The 21,541-nt window shown below is 46.0% G+C and overlaps 1 protein-coding gene across 2 annotated transcripts in view; it reads left to right on the plus strand.

Annotated features, from left to right (window-relative positions):
• Window positions 1-18,878, plus strand: part of NKAIN1 (sodium/potassium transporting ATPase interacting 1) — a 136,089-nt gene extending 117,211 nt beyond the window's left edge. The window contains exons 2-7 of one of the 2 annotated variants that reach the window (XM_007492985.3): window positions 3,439-3,576; window positions 5,591-5,671; window positions 10,104-10,268; window positions 14,755-14,815; window positions 15,222-15,303; window positions 16,359-18,878. In XM_007492985.3, coding sequence (XP_007493047.1) covers window positions 3,439-3,576; window positions 5,591-5,671; window positions 10,104-10,268; window positions 14,755-14,815; window positions 15,222-15,303; window positions 16,359-16,368 — 537 coding nt within the window. In that variant the 3' untranslated portion in view covers window positions 16,369-18,878. Of the gene's footprint in view, window positions 1-3,438; window positions 3,577-5,590; window positions 5,672-10,103; window positions 10,302-14,754; window positions 14,816-15,221; window positions 15,304-16,358 lie in introns of both variants that reach the window. The other variant, XM_007492984.3, reaches the window with a different exon arrangement.
• Window positions 18,879-21,541: the final 2,663 nt, after the last annotated feature.

Below are 21,541 nucleotides of genomic sequence, written 5' to 3' on the forward strand. Positions count from 1 at the left end.
GTGGAGAGAGCCAAGCTACAGGTCAAGAAAACCCAGGTTCAAATCCTGTCTCAAACGTTTACAAGTCATGCTGTCTAGGCAAGTCACTTGACCCCCTGCGAGCTCCTTGAAAGCAGGGATTGCCTTTGGCCTTTCTGCCTTATAAGCCAGCAAGATTTCTTGCCATCCAGTCCAGGGCTATTTCCATTGAAATAGAGTGTCCTTCTCCATGGGAAGGGGTCTTCTTCCTTGCTAACTCAACTGATCAACTCACAGAGCCTTCATATCTCCATCTGTCAATGAAGATAGTAATTCTTGTGATGGGCTCTGGGTTCTCTGCAGTAGCTTCCTCCTTCCCTCATCCTACTTCACAAAGAAATCAATAGAACTTGATCTGGGATGAGCAGGACTTCCTCCCCACCCTTACCCTAGTGCTAAGGGCCAGATTTGTTTGTTTCAGTTTATCCCATCATAATCTTGTTTGGAGTTTTCTTGGCAGAGACACTGGAGCAGTTTGCCATTTCCTTCTCCAGTTCATTTGACAGATGAGGAAACTGAGGCAAATGAGGTGATGTTGACCAAGGTTACCTAGCTAGTAAGTATCTGGAGCTAGATTTGAACTCAGGAATATGAGTCTCTGTGACTCCAGGCTCAACGCTCTGTCCACTGTGCCACCTAGTTGCCCCCATAGTATCAGGAAGGGCTCAGAGTTTCCATCTTGGCTGTCCTACCTAGGCTCTGAGACCTGGGAAAGTTGAAACCAAGGGAAGATGAGGAAATCACAGTACAGCTAAAAAGTTGGACAGAGAGGAGAAAGGGAGGAATCCTGTCCAGAGGGCCATGGGCAGACCAAGGTCATGGGTACTAGTCTGACTTCTCCAACAAGATGAAATATATTTGTGCCCAGGGAGAAACAGGGAACTTTAGAATGAGGAGGGGGGAGGAAGGAGAGGGAGAGAGAGGTAGAGAGGAAGGCAGAGAAAGGGGGAGGGAAGGGGGAGAGAGAGAGAGAGAGAGAGAGAGAGAGAGAGAGAGAGAGAGAGGGAGAGAGAGAGGGAGAGGGAGAGAGAGAATAAATTTAGTAGGGAGGTTTGGAACCATAGGTCTGCTTTGAATCTGATAAAAGAGCTCAATGGGACCATCCAAGGCCAGAGGAATAGGTGACTGCTAATGCAATGTATGTATGACCTTAGGCAAGTTTCTTTTCCTCTCTATTCCCTCAGTTCCTAACTCTATGAAATCTCTATGGACCCCCTAGTACTGTTACTCTGTGTTCTAAGGTCCACTTAATAAATGTTTATTAGCCCTCTGCCCTCTCCTTCCAGCTCTGCATCATATGTACTGTATTCTAAGAAGCATCCAGCTCTGACATTCTGGGTGATATGATGAACAGGACTTTGACTTAGTCAGGGGCAGCTAGGTGGCATAAAGGAGATATAGAACACTGGGCTTAGAATGAGGAAGACTCATCTTCCTGAATTCAAATCTAGCCAAAGCTGTGTGACCCTGTGCATGTCACTTAACCTTATTTGCCTCTGTTTCCTCATCTGTTAGCTGAGCTGGAGGAGGAAAGGGCAAACCATTCCAGTATCCTTGCCAAAAAAAACCCCAAACTTAAATAGGGTCACAAAGAGTCAGACATGACTGAAACAACTGAACAACCCCAAAAATGGCTTAGCCAAATTGTCAGATATCTTCAGGCATCCTCCTCTATCGCTACCCCTCCTCCTTTAGCTAATGATATGGAAACACTTTCCCACAGAGCTGTGGAACAGAACAATACAATGAGTTGCCTTAGGAGGTTATCCGCCAGCAGTCTCAGGGGTGTTCAGGCAGAGGCTGGAAGACTGAGTTTCAGGGTCTCTCTGGGGGAGGGATACCTACATAGGATAAGAGGCTACGCTTAGGAGACCTCTAAGGTTCTTTCCAACCCGGGGCTCTACTTATAGGATTCATTTCCTTCCACATGGGTCATTCCAATCACTGAAACCAATTTGAACTGGGCAGAGAACTTTGCATAGACCTCAGGTGGCCTCAACTGAGAAAACCCATAGCACAGACTCTCCTTACCTCCCCTGTTTATCTACCCACCCAAGACTTTCTTTTTTTTTTAAACCCTAACCTTCTGTCTTAGATTTAATACTAAGTATTGGTTTCAAGGGAGAAAGGGCTAGACAGCTGGGGTTAAGTGACTTGCCCAGAGTCACACAGCTAGAAAGTATCTGAAACCAGGCCTGGCCCCCTATCCCTATCCCACTGAGCTACCTAGCTGCCCCCCACCCAAGACCTTCTATGATGAATTCCTAGAGCCATACCTTGGCACAGAAATGGGCTAGCACTATTTCATGAGGTTGCCAGCACTAAGCTCCCAAAGCCTGCTACTTCATTACCTATGTATGTTTAACACTATTAGGGTCCTTCTGTCTTCCTCTCTCCAGTGGGGTGTTACATGGTGGAAAATCTTCTTCAGGAATTCTGGAACTTCAGTCTAACTCCTCTGGAGCTCCTGGCCCAGAGCTACTTAACCATTGCTGCAGTTTTCATCTTGCAGACTCCTCTCCAACGTCATCCTGAGAGTGAGAGATTAAAGAAAACTCAAGAGATTGTAAATCTAGTAGATGGAGAGGAGGATGGCAAACTTTACAGTAACAGGGAAGTTTAGAAAAGGGGAGCGTTTTGGTAGGGAAGATAATGAGTTCTGTTTTGGATGTGTTGTTTGAGATGCTTCTGGACCACCCAGTTTTGAATGTCCAAAAGGTAAGTGGAGATGTAGGTTTGGAGCTCAGAAGAGAAAGTAGGGTTAGTTGTCTAGGCCAGGAAATCATCTGCACAGTGCTAAGTAAATCCATGGAAGCTATTTAGATCACCAGTGGAGATATTCTAGAGTTCAAAGAAGGCTTATGAGACAACAGTTAGAAGGCACAACAAAGATGAAAAATCAGCAAAAGAAAGACAGCTAAAAGGAGAACCAAAAGAAAGTGACATCAGGAAAACCTAGAGCTGGAGATGGGGGGGTGGGGGGGTGTTAAAAGGTGTAGGGATGGGAGATCCTGTTAAAGACAAAAACAGATAAAAGAGTATACCGGGGGGCAGCTAGGTGGCTCAGTGGATTGAGAGCCAGGCCTAGAGACAGGTGGTCTCTAGGTTCAAATCTGGCCTCAGACACTTCCCAGCTGTATGACCCTGGGCAAGTCACTTGACCCCCATTGCCTAGCCCTTACCATTCTTCTGCCTTGGAACCAATACACAGTATTGATTCCAAGATGGAAGGTGAGGGTTTGAAAAAAAAAAGTATACTAGAAAGAGCTAATAGCTACTTTTTAAGTACATGGAAAGCTCAAAGAGTACTAGATGCTAGAGGGCCTTCAATGCCAAACTGAGCACCTTGTATTTTCTCCTGGCAAAATTGGAGATGATTACTGGCTCCTCAATCTTTTCTTTCTCTTTTTTTCCCCTTAGGTGGCAGCCCTAGAGCGGCAGGTCTTTGACTTCCTGGGCTATCAGTGGGCTCCTATCCTGGCCAACTTCCTTCACATCATGGCCGTCATCCTGGGCATCTTTGGGACTGTGCAGTACCGATCCAGATATCTCATCATGGTAGGAGTCTGGAATATTTAACTTCTTTGTAAAATGAAGGATTTGCTCCTGATGACCTCCAAGAGCCTTTTCAGTTCTAAAGTTCTGTTCCTGTGATGCTATTTCTATATATGAAATACCTAAACCTGGAATTCTCCAGATCCTTGGTGTAGTTACAGAAGACTCATGTCAGTGGGGGTGGCTGTGGGTTAAAAGCAAAACTCTTATGAGGAGGGGCCGAGTGGGAAGGAGAGAGAAAGAGCAAGATAAAAAAGAGGAAAATAAGATGGAGAGAAATACACAGTAATCATAACTGAATGTGAATGGGATGAACTCACCCATAAAATGAAAGTGGATAACAGGGTGAATTAAAAACTAGAATCCTGTGATATGTTGTTTACAAGAAACACAGTTGAAGCAGGGAAACACACCCAGAATGAAGATGAGACCAAATTTGAGCCCAGGACCTCCTGTCTTTGAACCTGGCTCTCAATCTACCTAGTCACTCAGCTGCCCCCTATATACATTCTTAATGAATATTTATTGGTTTGAACTGGACTCATCTCTCACCTACAGCCTCCAAACCCCTCTACATTGATGACAATGGTCACCAATAAGTGAGCCCTCCCTTTCCTCCCAAAGGACTTTGTACCACTTCCTATTTTTGCCTCCTTTCTCAGTAGCCTTCAGGACCTAGTAAAGAGAGAATAAGGGAAAAGGAACCCCAAGATCCAACATCCAGAAAAGGGCTGGGGTCTCCAACCCCAGAAAAGGATAATAAAAGAAAATAGAAATAGCTGGAATAAAAGAGCTTTGACCCACTGTTCTCAACAATTCCTGCCAGACACACCTTGCATACATGCATGCCAAGGTTGTCCACTACATCCTTCGGTTATCACCAGTCATCCTAACTTTTATCTTTCCATTAGACTTCTGGGACAGAGTGAGGCTGACAATTTTGTGTAACTCTGCCTCATTTAAATCTAATTCATTTACAAGAAGACATTATCTCATGATGTCAATTAGTTTCTTTGGGAAAAGACCAACAACACACACACTACACACATATATATATATTATATACATACATACATACATACTTGTGGAAAATTATACTATATTTAAATATAGTACAAAATAGAACTTGTACTATAAAAGCCCCAACCCAGGGCACCACAGCCCTGATGACAGCTCCTGGAATTGAAGGGTTAGTACCTGAAGGAGATGTTCTGGCTTTGCAAAATCAAATGCATATTTGGTCACATTGTATACCCCTAGACTGAAATACAATATGACTTTCCCTCAATAAAACATAAGCCCCTTGTGGGCAGGGACCAGATCTTTTTTTCTATTCTTGTATCCCCAGCTTCTTAAACAGTGCCTGGCACATTGTAAGTACTTAATAAATATTTGAATAAATGAACAGACCCCAACGTAGAAATAGCCCATCTTGCCCCATCTCACCCCTGCCACCCTCTCCTTCCTGCTTTGTCCTTTTCTCTGTAGTTGGCCAAGGGATGGGCCTTTCTGGTAAAATATCATTTCCCAAAGAGGGCTGGCTACTCTGGGATCTATCTGTACAGTCTCAGACTCTGCAGTCTCCCAGGAATTATCCAGCCCAGACCTCACTGTTCCTGAACTCATCCCTTCAAACACTGTCCCTTCACCCAGGTATTATTTGTTATTATTGATTGGTTTTCACTGTAATAATGATGAGATCAGGCCAGGAGTGTTTATAACCTGAGCCAGTCAGGGTTATGAGGTGAACTAAGGCCAAGGCAGTGGAACTTTGGAAGAGAGACTGGTCTGTGCAGAGGAAACCTCTGGGACAAGGGCTGTGGGGATCCCAACCTCTGCAGTCCCAGTGAAGCCTACTCATCCCAGATTCCTTGAACCCTGACAGATAGGCACCACCAGATCCCTAATATCTTCTATGTTCCCTGTTCCCTTGTCATGATCTCTGAGGATCCTTCAAGCTCTCCTCCTCACCTAAGTCCCACTGTTAACTTCATTTCTCCAACTGTTCTCTTCCTAGTACGCAGGCTGGCTTGTTCTCTGGGTTGGCTGGAATGCATTCATCATCTGCTTCTACTTGGAAGTTGGGCACTTGTCTCAGGTAAGGCCCCCTTCCGACCTGGTGACAGCAGCGAGAGAAGCCTGAAATAGGGCTGGTCTGGGCTTCCCTGGCTCATCCCCATCCCAGGCAGCTTCTGACCCAAATCAGATCTATATTCCGGGTAGGGAAAGGGAGGAAAGAAGGGAATCAACATTTATATGGTATCTACTATGTACAAGGTACTTTACGAATGTGGCATTTGCTCCTCACAACAACCAGAGAGGTAGGTGCTATGTTATCCCTGTGGATCTGACAGCTCTTGGGGCCCCCCCTTTATTATTGTAGCATTTCTTGTTAGTGTCCACTCCTTGGTCTTGGCCTGGAGCTAAAGAGCCCCAATATCCCCTAGTCCTGCAGCTAAAGAGCCTTGACATCCCCTAGTCCTACAGCTAAAGAGCCCCAACATCCCCTAGTCCTGCAGCTAAAGAGCCCCAACATCCCCTAGTCCTGCAGCTAAAGAGCCCCAACATCCCCTAGTCCTGCAGCTAAAGAGCCCCAACATCCCCTAGTCCTGCAGCTAAAGAGCCCCAACATCCCCTAGTCCTGCAGCTAAAGAGCCCCAACATCCCCTAGTCCTGCAGCTAAAGAGCCCCAACATCCCCTAGTCCTGCAGCTAAAGAGCCCCAACATCCCCTAGTCCTGCAGCTAAAGAGCCCCAACATCCCCTAGTCCTGCAGCTAAAGAGCCCCAACATCCCCTAGTCCTGCAGCTAAAGAGCCCCAACATCCCCTAGTCCTGCAGCTAAAGAGCCCCAACATCCCCTAGTCCTGCAGCTAAAGAGCCCCAACATCCCCTAGTTCTGCAGCTAAAGAGCCCCAACATCCCCTAGTCCTGCAGCTAAAGAGCCCCAACATCCCCTAGTCCTGCAGCTAAAAATCTCCAACATCCCCTAGTCCTGTTCTCTGCCCCAAGAGATAAGATCCTGGTACCGGATAGGGTATGTGAGCTTGGGTCAGCTACCAGGAGCTACTGGAGATTGAGAATCAAGCATTAATGGCCGGAAAACAAGATTAGGGGGATTCCCCTGCTGTCTCCTGTGCTGGACTACCCACAGTCCCTCTTCCACTCTGCACCATCCCTTTGTGACCATGTAACAGCTCCCAGGATGGTCCATTACCCTGAGAAATAAATGTAAGGGCAGGATCCCTGTGTAGCCCACCTCTGCCCCCTGCTGGTCACATAGAAGATTCCAAGACTCTCAAGTACTGAACTCCTTTCCAGCAGAAAGGACAAATAGGCAGACATCTGTCCACCTTCTCCTCTTCCTCAGTTTATGACCCCTCTCCCATTAAAGAACCAGAAAGAGCCTCTACCTGTCCCTCCCCTTCTTCCAGGTGTGAGTGAAGCTGAGCTGGGGGGGGGGGGGTAGGGAAGGGCCAGGATGTCCCACGAAGGAGAACATGGGTGTACCTGTCTCATGGGGAGCAAGCAAGCACATGCCAGCTGGGTCTTGGGGACCATTTGAAACACTGACTCTGTCACTTTAGCCACACTACTCTCCCCCTCTGCACTTCGGTTTCTTTGTGGGGCAAATAATGCTTCTCCTACCTACCCTACGGAGTTGTGGCAGGGTTTGAATGAGAGCAATCAATGAACAACAGATGGATGAATGAATGAATGAATGAATGAATGAATGAATGAATGAATGAATGAATGAAAAACCTTTATTAAGTGCCTACTGTGTGCCAGGTACATGGTCCCAGAACTAGCTTCTGGAGATACACAGACAAAAAGGAAACAGGTCCTGTCCTTGGAACGCTTCCATTCTTCAAAGGGAATAAAACATGCACATGCAGACACATAGATTCAGGATAGAGAAGGAATAAAACACAATAATTGGCGAAGGGAATGGGGGTACCTGAACAAACTGAGAAACCAGGAAGAAGTAACTTGAGATTAACATCCAAGGGAGGTAGGGATTCCAACAGGCAAAAACAATACACAGTATCCTAGGCAAAGGACAGCCTATTGTAAAACCAGGAAGGTGGGGAATAAAGTGTAGCTTAAGGGCAACAAAGGGTAAGGATGGCTGGCAGCTAGGTAGCACAATGGAGATAGAGCATCAAACCTGGAAGACCTGGGTTCAAATTTGGCCTCAGATACTTCCTGGCCATGAGAACCTGCACAAGTCACTTGACCCCAGTTACCTTCCCTTACCCATCTCCTGCCTTGGAACTGATAACTTTGTACTGATGCCAAGGCAGAAGGTAAGGGTTTTTTTTTTTTTTTAATGGCTAGTGCGAGATAATGTATATAAAATGCTATATAACCTCAAAGTACTATATAGATAGTTCTCACTTTCCATTAGTGGACCATTTCACAGACCTGTACATAAAGTGGCTTTTTTACATAATGTGAATTTGCCTGCAGATGTGGGGAATAGAAGAAGGGAAGAAAGCAGGAAGAGGGCCATGCCATGGAAGGAAGGGGCCAGCACAAGGTTCAAGAGATCATGGGACTAGAGACAAAAAAGCAAGAGCAAGAGAAGAGCATGCAGGGGCCAGGCCAGAACCAACAAGGGGCAGACATAGCTATAGACAGGAGAAGATGGCAACCTGTGGGATCCAAGGCTCACACGTGGTACCCAGTCATGGATGGACAGAAGACAGACTTACAGGGCTTAGATATATAGACAGGTAGATGGAGCTAGGTGGATTTTTTTTTAAGGTTTTTTGGGTGGTATGGGGAGGGAAGCTGCAGATTGCCAAGCTAAGGAGCAAGAGCAGAAAGAAAGAGCGCACAGTAATGCAGAGTAAGGTTAACGTAGGTGTTTTTTGGACATGTGGGTTTCTTTCAGAATTCTTTGTGTAAAGTCAAATGTCTATAATGCAGATTTACATAAAGAGAGAACTGTCTATACTCCAAGTGGTCACTAATATGTTAATATTCCTACTAATATATAATAATGTCTGGAATTCATATTGTGTTTCATTTTGCAGTCCATGGGGGAAAATGCTACCTAAATTGTAGATATTATCATATAATATCAATGTGGCAGTTACAGAGGGGATAACCCATTTGTGGGGCACCCTTTCGCCTGCCACTTGAGTTGTTACTCATCATTCTTCATTATAGAATAATCCATGGGGTAGGTTTGAATGGCTCCTGATTAATTACCAAATTGCAACATCTCTCATTAATTAATTAAACTTTGATTCTCTACTCCATCTTATTTGATAGTCTCTTTAATAAGCTGGAGAAAGCTTTTCCATAAGCAATTGCTCACATATTTCTCAATATCAAGACCTCTGGTCTCCCAGGATTAAATACATATTAAAGTTCCTGAATATATAATTTATTAACTGTGTAATTAATACAAGCACAAAGACATAAGCAGTCGTTTACAGCATTTTAGCAATGAGAAAGCCCACAGCCAAAGTTACCTCCAATCATTACTGCCACCTGAGATTTATTAATGATCATTAGAAATAAAGGAATAAAGAGGATACAAAATAAAGACCATGTGCCCATGGCTGATCAGTCAGTTCAAACACCCACCTTACTGCCACCAAGCTTGCTCTCATCATGCCAAAGAGGGCGGGACCCTCGAAGTCCCTGCCTAATATCCCCCTATCTACAGGAAGGACAGGAAGTCAGTGGGCTCCCAGGAAATGTAGTTCTTTTTTAGGGTAAAAGATTTTCAATTATACACCTTATTTCTGGAAACACAATTCCACCATTTGGTTCACCTTGGATAATTAAAGTTTTCTCACCAATTCTCTTCATCCTCTTTGAAAGATAACAGTTAGAATAGTTCCATGGGCAAAGAAATTTCTACATTATCCTCTTCTCTAGTTTCCCTCAAGTCATCATCACTCTCAACAATCCCTCAATAGATTCACCCCTTATAGAATTTTTAAATGTTTCCTCACAATATGAATTAAATATCTAACCCCCCCCAAGTAGTTTTTCTTTATCATCTTTCTCTCAAGCAATCTCCATGAATTCTTTCATCTCTTCTCTTCATAAAATCATAATTCATAGATTGACAGTGAAGCTGATGTTCTCTGAACTTCCTTGACTCTTAAAGAGGAAGTAAAAATTTCTGTGGCCTTTATAAGAGAGGCTTTTGAAACAGATTCTACATTAGTAACCATAATAATAATAAATGAAAATCTTGAGGATGTCCTATATAATATGGTCATGGGCCCCTCTGTTTATGCCTATAAGAAGGACTGAGGAGAAGAGCTGTTTAGGTAGAGGAAAACAAATGAATCCTCTCCCTGGTATGAGTGTACAAGGGAATGAGAAGGTTAGGTCACAGATGGCCCCTATCCCCTATTCCTGGTGCTGAAGATAAGGAAGCTAAGCAGATTTCCTTTTGCCTTCACTAGGGATGATTTCTCTTCCCCTGGGGCCATCTTGATCTAAGTGAGGGTAGTTGGAAGTAGGTGGGATGGGGCTTAGATGTCTTGGACATTGATCCCTTTAGGACCGAGACTTCATCATGACCTTCAATACCTCCCTGCATCGATCCTGGTGGATGGAAAATGGTCCTGGCTGCCTGGTGACACCTGTGCTGAACTCTCGCCTGGCCCTGGAGGACCACCATGTCATTACTGTCACCGGATGCCTGCTTGACTACCCCTACATTGAGGTGCTCAGCAGCGCCCTTCAGATCTTCCTGGCAGTGAGTTACCCGGCAGCCCCCCACAAGTCTTCCCCTGAGTTTCTCTCTGTACTGATGAACTGCTGTGGTCTAAAAGCTAGAATCTTCTGTTTCCTCTCCCAACCTACTGGCACAGGACCAGAGTAATTCTAAGCCCCAGAACCGAATCATGATGTTTCCCCATCCCTATGAGAGAGGCAGATAGCAAAGAAAACTCTTAAGGATTTTCCCTCCAGGCATACAGTCTGGTACAATCAACCAATCAGCAAGGATTATTAAGCACCAACATGTGCTAGGAAGTGTGCCAGTTACTGGGGATACAAAGACAAAAATGAAACCATTTCTGCTCTCAAGGGCCCTTAGACCTTTTGTAAGGTTCTCTCTGGAAAAACAACACGTGTGTATCTAAATGCATGCAGAATAAATACAAAATTAATATAAGGTAATGTTAGGGAGTGAAGGATCCAGCAGCTGGGAGGGGCCAGGGCAGAGATCAGGAAAGGTATCAAATAAGAGGCAATGCTTTGGCTCTGCTTTGAGGGAATCAACAGATTCCCTGAGGCAGAAATTAAGAAGAAAATGCATTCCAAGCATGGAAAATGGCTAGTACAAAAGCAAGGAGATAGAAGCTGGAAAACTATATGTGAAGAATAGAGAATTCTAGTTTGGGCTGGATCATGTACAGGAAAACAGGTACTATATATATTAAGTTGGGAAAGGCAAATTGGGGCCAAGTTATAAATTTTAGAAGCCAGAAGAGTTCATTTGTTTAATCCTAGAGGCAACAAGGGGCCACAAGAGTTTATTAAGCAGGGGAATAAGATGGTCAGATCTGCACTTAAGGAAAATCTCCCTGGCAGCTGATAGGAGGCTAGAGAAATGTGAGCCCAAATGAGAGGCTGTGGCAATAATTTCAAAGGAAAGTGATGAGAGCTGGAACTAAGGTGGTGGCTGTGGCTGGGTGAGTAGAGAGGAGTCAGAAGCAAAGGGGCTAGGGAGCTATGAATGACAAGATTTGGCAATTGAATGCATTTGTGAGATAAGGGAGAGGCAGGAGTGGAAGATAAATGCCAAGATTACACCCTTTAATGGAAGATGAAAATAATGATTGTACCTTTGACTTCTGGGAAATTTTGAGGGAGGAACATTAAGGGGAATGAGTTCTGGACATGCTGAGTTTTGAGCCATTTCTGAGATAGGCAGTTTGAGGAGAGACAGAGAGAGAGGGTGTAGATGGATGAGTGGAAGATAGGTAGATAGGTTAGTAGATGGATAAATTATAATAGAAGATAAATAGAAAGGTAGGTAGATGATAGATAGATAGATAGAAGGATAGATAGATGGAAGGATAGAAACACTTAGATAGTGCTTATTATGTGCCAAGCACCTTGCTAAGCACTTTTTAAAAATGTCTCATTTGATCCTCACAACAGCCCTGCCAGGTAGATGCTATTATTATGACCATTTTACAATTGAAGAAACTGAGGCAAAGAGATAGATAAATAAGTCGGGCATTTTTTTAAAACTCTTACCTTTTATCTTAGAATCAATACTGTGTATTGGTTCCAAGGCATAAGAGTGGTAAGGGCTAGGCAATGGGGGTTAAGTGACTTGCCCAGGATCACACAGCTGGGAAGTGTCTGAGGCCAGACTTGAACCTAGGACCTCCTGACTCTAGGTCTGGCTCTCAATCCACTGAGCCACCCAGCTGTCCCCTACTAGCAGGGCATTTATTAAGCACTTACTGCATTCCAAATATTGTGCTAAATGCTGGATATACATTATAAGACATAAAGACAATCTCTGCCCTCAGGAAGCTTACCTTCTAATGGGAAAGATACAAAGAAGAGAGCTAGAAAGGGTAGGAAAAGAGTAAGAAGGCAGCATGACTTGGAAATGACTGAGCGGTTCAGAATAGAACTGGAACTGGGCAAGATAAGGCCCTCCAGAGTAGCAACTGTATGTTGATGCTGGACTGGAGCTCAAAGGCAGAAGGTAAGACTAGGTAAATAAATCTGGGAGTCACTTGCATAGAGCTAATAAAGAAATTCTTTTTTCCAAAAAATTACTTACTTTTGACATTAATTTTTAAAAATTCTTTTTCATTTTCAAATTTTCTCTCCCCAGTCTCTCCCCTACCCATCAAAGACATGCAGCATGATATCAGTAATACATGGGAAATCATGCAAAACCTATTTCCATATTAGCCACACTGAAAAAAAACAAAACAAGAAAAATAAAGTAAAAAATACCATGTTTCAATCTGTTCTCAGTTATCAATTCTCTCTAAAGGCTGACAGTGTATTTCATCATGAATTCTTCAGAATTGTCTAGGATTATTGATCAGAATGAGTGAATAAATTCAAATCAAATCACACTTATTTTGGTCTCAATGTTCACCCTAACTATGACCTTGGACAGGAAGATGCTTCATTGTTTCTCACTCTCAGTGTCCTCATCTGTCAAATGAGGATACTCATCACTTCCTTGCCTCAGCCATAGGGGTTTGGTGACAATCCAGTGAGAAAGAATGAGGGTGAGGATATGAGCAGAAAGGGAGATGTGCCAGCCACAGAGCAAGAGCTACTTGGTTGGCAGCCCCAGTGCCATACTGGTGCCCACAAAATGTTAAAACACCTAGAGCAAGGCTTTTCTAGATCATTAGGCTGAAGATATTAGTTCAGATCTCACTTCCAATGTTTAACTAGCTATGTGACCATGAGCGACTTTACTGAGCATCAGAGAAATTTTCTCATCTGTAAGATGGGTAAAATAATAATACATGAAACAAGGTGAGCTATTGGCAGAGCAAATACAAGGGCCAACTTTGGAATCATGAAGACCTGGGTTCACATCCTGCCTCTAACAGTTACAAAGGATAAGTTTGACCATGGAAAGATCCCTCCCTCAGCACCTCCCCTCCCTTTCACTTTAAAAGCATAATTTATAGAAAAGCTGCTGCTGAATCATCAGAGAATTGATTTTGAGCTGGAAGGAACCTTTAAGGTCATCCAGCCCTACTCCCTTATTTTACAGGAAATTCAGACTCCAGGAAGTGGTCACTTGGCCACTGTGTGCATTGATGCAGAGATGCCACATCTAATATAGCTGGCTCTAGTGAAATCTCAGGGGGGAAACAGCTAGAACCACTCAAGTCTATTTAAAATTGGACAGGACCTAAAAGCCATCTCATCCGACTCTTTTTTTAGGTAAATGAACCAACAGACACAGAGATTCAGTACCTTGATCAGGGTCACATAGTTAGCTCTGTCAGAAACAGTATGTAAACTCAGGTCTTTCTGAGTCCAAGGCTAGGACTCTATCCACTCTCAAATGTAGTAACTACTTCCCAGGGCAGAAGGGAAGAAATAGGGCCATCTGGGTGGCACAGTGGATAAAGTACTGAGATAGGAATTAGGAAGACATCTTCATGAGTTCAAATCCTGCCTCAGACACTTACTAGTTGTGTGACCCTTGGCAAGTCACTTAACCCTGTTGGCCTCCATTTCTCATCTGTAAAATGTGCTGGATAAGGAAATGGCAAGCCACTCCGATATCTTTGCCCAAAAGACCCCATCAAAATGGGTTCAGAAAGAGTTAGACTCAACAGGGAAAGGAATAATACTTGCTATGTTTTAGGCACTTCACAAAAATTCACAGAAATGAAGAAAGAAATCTCACTTGATTCTTACAACAATCCTACGAAGTAGGTTCTGTTATTCCCATTTTGACAGTTGAGAAAATTGAGGCAGACCAAGGTTAAATGACCTGTCCAGAGGCACAGAGCTAGTAAGTGTCCAAGGCTAGATTGGAACGAACATTTTCCTGACTCCAGCCCCAACACTCTTATTCTCTGTGCCACCTATAGTGAAGCTTAAGTGAGAGAAGCAATAGAAAGTGCTCTGCCAATCCTTGATGATTTTTTGGCAGGACCTGTGCTTTTGCTGGTCAGATCATACTTGCAATGCCGAATCCCAATTCTTCTGAAATTTAGAGTCTCCTCAGGCATCCGTCCCTCCTGTTAATATTGCTTCTGTGTGCAATATCTGGGAGTCCATGGATGAGTCCTAAAGGAGGGAGGTGTGCAGAGTGGGCTTCAGTCAGCACCTTTGGAGGGAATGCCCCCTTTAATGAGTTGACAGGTGGAGCCACCTTCAGTGGATGTCTTCTCCCAATCCGAAAACCTTGGGTTCTCCCTCAAAGGCACCTCCAACAGAACATTAACTCTGGCAGCAGATGCCCCAACCCAAAGAGGCTCTGAGTACAGACTTACAGTAATGGTCTTTGTGTCTAAGCACCAGCCCGGTGGAGTCTGAGAGTTGGCACCAGTCACTTGGGGTTGGGTAGAGGGTGGAGAATCCCTTCAAAAGAGATGAGCACTCAGCACTCTGCCCAGGGGAAGACTGGACCTGGGGGGAGAGGGTTTCCCACCCCTTGCTCCACTGACTGTTGCCCATCTCCCCTCTTCCCCCAGCTATTTGGTTTTGTGTATGCCTGCTACGTCAGCAAAGTGTTCCTGGAGGAAGAGGACAGCTGTGAGTGCCACATCTAGATTCCTGGACATGGGGGTGCCCAGATGGCCTGCTGGTACCCCAGGACTGAAGCAGGGAGGATGGGAGGGAATCCTGCTTCTATATCCCAGGGTCACTGCCCAGGCAGGCCCCTGTGCCCCAGAGATGAGTCTAATGAGGCTGAGGAAGATAAGGTCTTCAGCCCAATGGAGTACCCCCAGCTCCCAGACTCTGCCTGGGGGCCCCTATTGTCAGTAATCCACTCCATTCCCCCCTCCACACACATAACTCATACCCAGCCTCTCCTGCTGGACCTGCCCCCTCACTGTCCTACTCCATATAGCTAACTTTTGCCCCTCTTAGGCCAACCCTACCCATCCTGGCCATTGCCTTGCCTCTGCTGAGCCCCCTTGGGCCCTTCTCTCCACAGTTGACTTCATCGGAGGCTTTGATTCCTACGGTTACCAGGCCCCCCAGAAGACATCACATTTACAATTGCAGCCTCTCTACACGTGAGTCCAGAGGTGTCAAGGCAATAGGGCAGGGGTGGGGCATAGTTAGAGCCAGGACCTGAGACAAGACTGGGCACAGGGTCAGGCCTGGCAGCCTGGCACAGAGAGGGAGTGCAGGACCTGAGTTGGAATGGGACCTTGGGCTAGTAGCTTCTCTGAGGCTCCTCAGTTTCCTGGTTTGTAAAAGGAGTGGAAACATGATTACAGGGTGGGATGACCATAAAATGAAGGGGCTGGTTCTTAACATAATCAAACCAGACAGGGGATAGAGTGCTAGACCTGGAGTTAGGAAGACCAGACTTCAAGTTCTGTATTAGATGTGTCACTGTGAGTCACTCAACCAGTCTGCCTTAGTTTCCTCATCTTTGAAATGGGGAATACAACACCTCCTTAACTCCTAGCATTTTTATGAGGATAAAATGAGAAAATTGCAAAGTGCTTTGCAAACCTTAAAGTGCTTTATAAATGCTATGGATAACCTGTTTTTTTTTAATAACTTCCAATGTAATTGGTTTCCTTTGTTATCCTATTTATTTTACTTAATGCTTAAAAAAAAAAACCCCTTCTCTTAGAATCAATACTGTGTACTGGTTCCAAGGCAGACGAGAGGTACTTAAGTGGGGATTAAGTGACTTGGACAGGGTCACATAGTCAGAAAGTGTCTCCAGGCCTGGCTCTCAATGCCCTGAGCCACCTAGCTGCCCCTCACTTGTGCTCTTAAAAACTTGATTCTGGCGTCTAGACCGCCAAAGCTCCCGCGGATGGCACACACGGTCGAGGGTCGCTTGCACTCCAAGGCCTGTAGGGTTCTCTTATTAGGGCTCTGAGTGCATGGTTCTCTGAGCCAAGAGCGCGGCAAGGCAGCGGGGCTGGACGCTGGGAGAGCACTACTGGAATTGGGAATTGAGAACCCGACGGGTCTAGGGATAGCGTAAGCAGCGCCAGGGCATGGCTAGGAGGAGGAGCCATTGGGATCTGGGCTGGAGATGGGGCGGGCGAGGGGAGGGGCTCATCGTTGCTTCCTCGGCCGTGATTCCCTCCTGCTTTCCCCCCAGGTCGGGGTAGCCCACGCCCTGGCCCACCATGGCGCAGGACAGCGGACCCCGCCCCCTGGACCTTCCTGTGCCCTAGTGGAGCCGCCTTCCTCTTCTCTCCTTCTCCACCGAGCTCTCCTCTGGGCCAAGGCCCAGCGCCCATGCTGCGGGACGGCCACACACAGAGCCACGGACAGGAGCGCCCCCTGCTGGACCGCGAGGACACAGCCCCGGCTCGGACCTACGGGTGGAGCCCCGGCAACTTGGGGGGAGGGCGGGGAAGGAACTCCTGGGATTTGTATGTTTTGTTTTGTTTTTTTAAACTTGGCCCTGGTACTAAGCCTGTACCTCCCCTCTCTGATCCTACCCGCCCTCCTCCTCCCTTTACCGACATTGTCACCCCTTCCACTGGGGAGCCCCTCCCCCCACAGTGGAGCCCCTCCCCTTTCTGTTGCGGGGGACCCACCTTCCGGGAGGGCTGATTGTCAAAGGGACCCGAAAGGCAAACAATACACGAAGACTTCCTTCAGCCCGGGCCTCCGCTCCAGACTACCCTTTGTCCCCCATACACCTGTCAGCCAGACCTCACTGGGCTCCCCGGTAACCTGGCACCCCACCCATACAGCTCAAATAGCAGCCTCAACCCCCCCTACACCACCTCCATCAGACAGCGCCATGGCTCTTAGCTTTATAGGTCCCACCACCACTCAGGTACAGCCAGCATCTTTCCCTCAGCCTCCTCCCTGCCCCCCCCCCATCCTCCAGCCTCGCCCCACTGCCAGGGCCATCTACCAGGGGCTCTGTTTAAGCAATAGGGCACTTCTTGGTGTGGAGAAGTGGCCAGAGGCCAGTGATCCATAGGAAGGAATGCAGGTCACCTTGGTCTAGGGGCTCCCCACCCAGCCCTTCCAGAAAGGAAAGGCAAGTGTGAGACCGGCCCTTTTCCTTCTGGGATTTCTTGTACCAGAGCCTGCTGGAGCGATTCCTCCCAAGCCAGGCCAAACATCTTACTCTTTCTTCATTTCTTGTCATACCTTTCCTTTGTCCCCTTCTCCAGCCCCACCCACTTCCTGACCCACAAAGCTCCTCTCTCTCTCCTTACACCTCTCTCTCTCCCTCTCTGTCTTTGTCTCTTTCTCCTTCCCCCTCTTTTTTCTCTCTCTTCCCCTTCCCTTCTCTCTCTCTCTCTCTCTCTCTCTCTCTCTCTCTCTCTCTCTCTCTCTCTCTCTCTCTCTCTCTCTTCCTCTATCACTCCCTCCCTCTGTCTGTCTGTTCTCTTCCCCCCCTTGTCTCTCTGTCACTTTGTGTGTCTTTGTCCCTCTGTCTCTCTCTGTCAATGTCTCTTTCTCTTTCTGTGTCTCTCACCCTGGAAAAAAAGTAAGACATGTCCAGGCTTATAATTAACCTCACCTTCCCACACACACACATACCTTCCTGGGTGACCCCTCTTTCTGTAGGGCCCAACAAACCCCCTTAAAACTCAGGAACCCAAGGTATTAGGGAGTTTGGGGGCCAAATCTGACATACTTTTCACATCTGTGATACTTATGGAAGGAAGGGAAGAGGGTGCTATAGAAGGGACCAAGATATCGGAAGGACAGAGTGCCAATTGCCTCTCTGCAGAAACCTGTGTCTCCTTTGTGGTGGTGGGAGACATCTTGTGGCCTCCCTCCCTTCTTAGGGGCAAGACACAGTAACCCAGGTGAATTAGCCTCTTTTGCTGGGGTCAGTCCTACCAGGACTAAGTTCTGGATGGAATGCTTTGGACACCTGGCTCATCTCTTCTCTAAAGAGGGTACCGTCCCTGTTTCCTGATCCAGCACAATGAAAGGATTCTGCAGATTAACTGTAGGGGGATACTTGGATGGGGGATTGCCTTGTGGGACACAGGCATCTTAAAAAGAAACCGAATCTCATCTTGGCCTTTGATGACCTCCTCTGGCCTCTCATGGCCTTTGGCAGTCATCAGTCCCTCTAGGGGCAAAGTGTTCCCAAAGCTAGGTCAGTCCATTAACCCTCTAGTCCAGGACTTGGCAATAGTCCCCTTTTCTGCCTAGGCTCCGGCTCCCTTGGAGACATTTATTTACTTCTCTGACGCCTCCTTTCTAGGACTGGGCCCCTTTCTCTAGCCCTCTGGTCAGCTAGGGACCAAACAATTCCTTTCAGGTTAGCTCCCTCCTTTTCTGCTTCCAGCCCCTGGGCCAATTGGCACCCTCTCCAAGGCCCTCCCTTCTCCCAAGTGATTTCCGGACACATTCCTCTTGTCTTGGGCCAGATGCTTCTCAGCCCCCACCATCCCCAGTAGATTTTTCTCCTTCCCCTCCCCCTTTTCCACCCTATTCCCATATTTTTACTCAACGGGTTTAGCCACTGGTGCTTTGAAGCCTTTTGATTTTTTAAGACAGTCTTTGTAAAGTGAATTGGTTTCTTTTCTAATTTGGGCCAGAGGGACACCACATATCCCCAACCCCCTGCATTCCCTCAAAGGTGCTCCCTTGGTTTCTGTGCAGGCGGGTTGATTAAAAATGGTGTTTTCTCTTCCTTTTCCTCCCATATCCTGACTGACAGGGACCAAACCTCTCACATCCCATCCCAAGGGCAGAAAAACCAGCTGGGGGAAGTGGGTTAAGCAGACAAGAGCAATGAAGATCAGATTGGGAATGCGGGGACTTACTGGCCAAGATGGGGGATTTGGGCTGCAGATGAAATGACAAGGACACGTTCTATCTCAGGATCTGGGTCCACATGTTGAGCAACATTTCACTGAACACACTACTAAGTACAGGCAGCTTGTTGGCACAGTGGGTAGAGAGCCAGGCCTGGAGGCAGATTTGAGTTAAAATCTGGTCTCAAAACAGTGTGACCCTGGGCAAGTCACTTCATCCTGTTTGCCTCCACTTCCTCTTCTGTAAAATAAGCTGAGAAAGAAATGGCAAATCATTCCACTATCTTTGTTGAGAAAACCCCAAATGGGGCCACAAAGAATCCGACTGATGCTACTGAGTGAAGGGGCATATTTAATGACTATGTCACCCCCAAGTCCAGCAGCCTACCAACCCCAGGGCAGGGATATATGATATGATAGAGGAGCATCACAAGGCTATCTGGAGAAGATGGTAAGATCCATCAAGAGCCAGGAACTCAGAACCAAAACAAATTGAGATGAACAACTCAAGTGAACAAGCTGGCCAAGGGAAGAGCCAGGACTGATTGAGAACCAGGTACCACCTGATGGTCATGATCCAGACAGACAGAGTGCAGTGCATGCAGGCATTTTGACAGCTGTAGTTAAGATTCCACCCCAGAATCTCAGAGTTCATAGCTTAGGAAGTCCAGAAGTCAGATAATCCAACTGCATTTACAAAGGAGGAAACTGAGGCCCAAGGAGATTAAGTTAACTTGCCTAAGACCCTACAGTATATCTCAAAGCCCACATCATCTGACCCCAGAGCCCATATCCATTATGCTCTACCAGGATCCTTTAAATGAATCCCTCTCAAAACACAAATCCCATCTACAGTGTCCCCAAAGTGGTCACCTAGCCTCTTCCAGATTTACTGTAGGTCTGGCATCAAATCCAGTGTGTTTTCCAAAATGTAGCTGACTTTTCCCAAATAGAGCATGGTCCTTGATTTGGACTTTGAAGGCTGAGTAGGAGTGAAGGACAGAAGATATCTCAGGCAGGGAGAGGGAGTTGTTAAAAAAAGAGGTTGGAATGCACACAGCACATTTTGGGAATAATAAGGACATGTGGTTGGACTGGACCATCCTGTCTTGGAGGAGAGGAAAAGAATGCTGTAAAGGCAGGTGAGGACTAGCTAATGATTAGTTAGCATTTCTGTAATGCCTTTATAAATGTCCTTAAAGCCACCCTGGAAAGGAAGTGCTAGAATTAAGCTCATTTTACAGGTGAAGAAACTGAAGTAAAGGAAGGCTATGACTAGCTCAGGGCCATGCAGCTAGTAAATGTCTAAGGCCAAATTTGAAATTCATTTTTAAAATTTGATTTCTTAAAAATCAAGCAATAGGTCCTAGGTTCACATCTGGCCTCAGACACTTCCTAGCTGTGTGATCCTGGGCAAGTCACTCAACCTCAGAAGCCTAGCCCTTACCACTTGTCTGCCCCAGAACCAATACTTAGTATTGGTTCTAAGTCAGAAGGTAAGAATTATAAAAAAGGAAAGGAAGAACAGGGGGCAGCTGGGTGGCTCAGTGGATTGAGAGCCAGGCCTAGAAATGGGAAGTCCTAGGTTCAAATCTGGCCTCAGCCACTTCCTAGCTGTGTGACCCTGGGCAAGTCACTTGACCCCCATTGCCTAGCCCTTACCACTCTTCTGCCTTGGAGCCAATACACAGTATTGACTGCAGGACAGAAGGTAAGGGTTTTAATTAAAAAAAAAAATCAAGCAATAGGCTCTCCTTCCCCAGTTGAGGATAAAAGGAGAGTAAAATCCCTATTACAAAAACATAGTCAAGCAAAATATGTTTCTACATTGGTCATGTCCCCCCAAAATGTGTACCTCATTCTGCACTGAGACTTTCCCCTGTAGTTAGTCCCCTAAAATCCTAGTCAATCCTCATGCTAATCGGTTTAGTTCTTTTTCTCTTAAAAAAAAAACAAAAAAACCTAAAACCCTTACTTTGTGCCTTAGAATCCGTATTAAAGATCAGTTCTAAGGCAAAAGAATGGTAAGGGTTAGGGAATTGGGGTAAAGTGATTCATCCAAGGTCACTCAGCTAGGAAGTATGTGTGGTCATATTTGAAACCAAGTCCTTCTGAGTCCAGTCCTGGTGCTCTGACCACTGAGCTACCTAGCTGCTTCCCAGCTGGATTCTTTCAAAGTCTGAATTCAAATCTTTTTGACTCTATTTATGGTGTCATCCAGCTCTGAAGCTAAGGAATTTGGACTTTAGGCAGGAGGGAGCCATTGAAAGGCAGGAGAGTGATAGGATTACTTATCCATTGGGAAGATTGATTGGGTCTCTAGCTGTGGAAAGGAAGGATGGGAGATGAATGGGGAGGGATGATGGTGGAACCAATCAGGCTAGCAAGGGAGAGTAGTCTGTGGCTATAAAAACCTAGAGACTAGCCTGATTGCATTCCTGTGCAGGAGGAAGAAAACCACCTACTCTGAGTTATGGGTATGAGATCAGGAAAGGATGAGGAGCTAAGACTTTGCCATGGAAAGGAGGCATCTAGGAGG

Source organism: Monodelphis domestica, chromosome 4 (assembly GCF_027887165.1).
Source record: "Monodelphis domestica isolate mMonDom1 chromosome 4, mMonDom1.pri, whole genome shotgun sequence".
Classification (NCBI taxonomy): Eukaryota; Metazoa; Chordata; class Mammalia; order Didelphimorphia; family Didelphidae; genus Monodelphis; species Monodelphis domestica.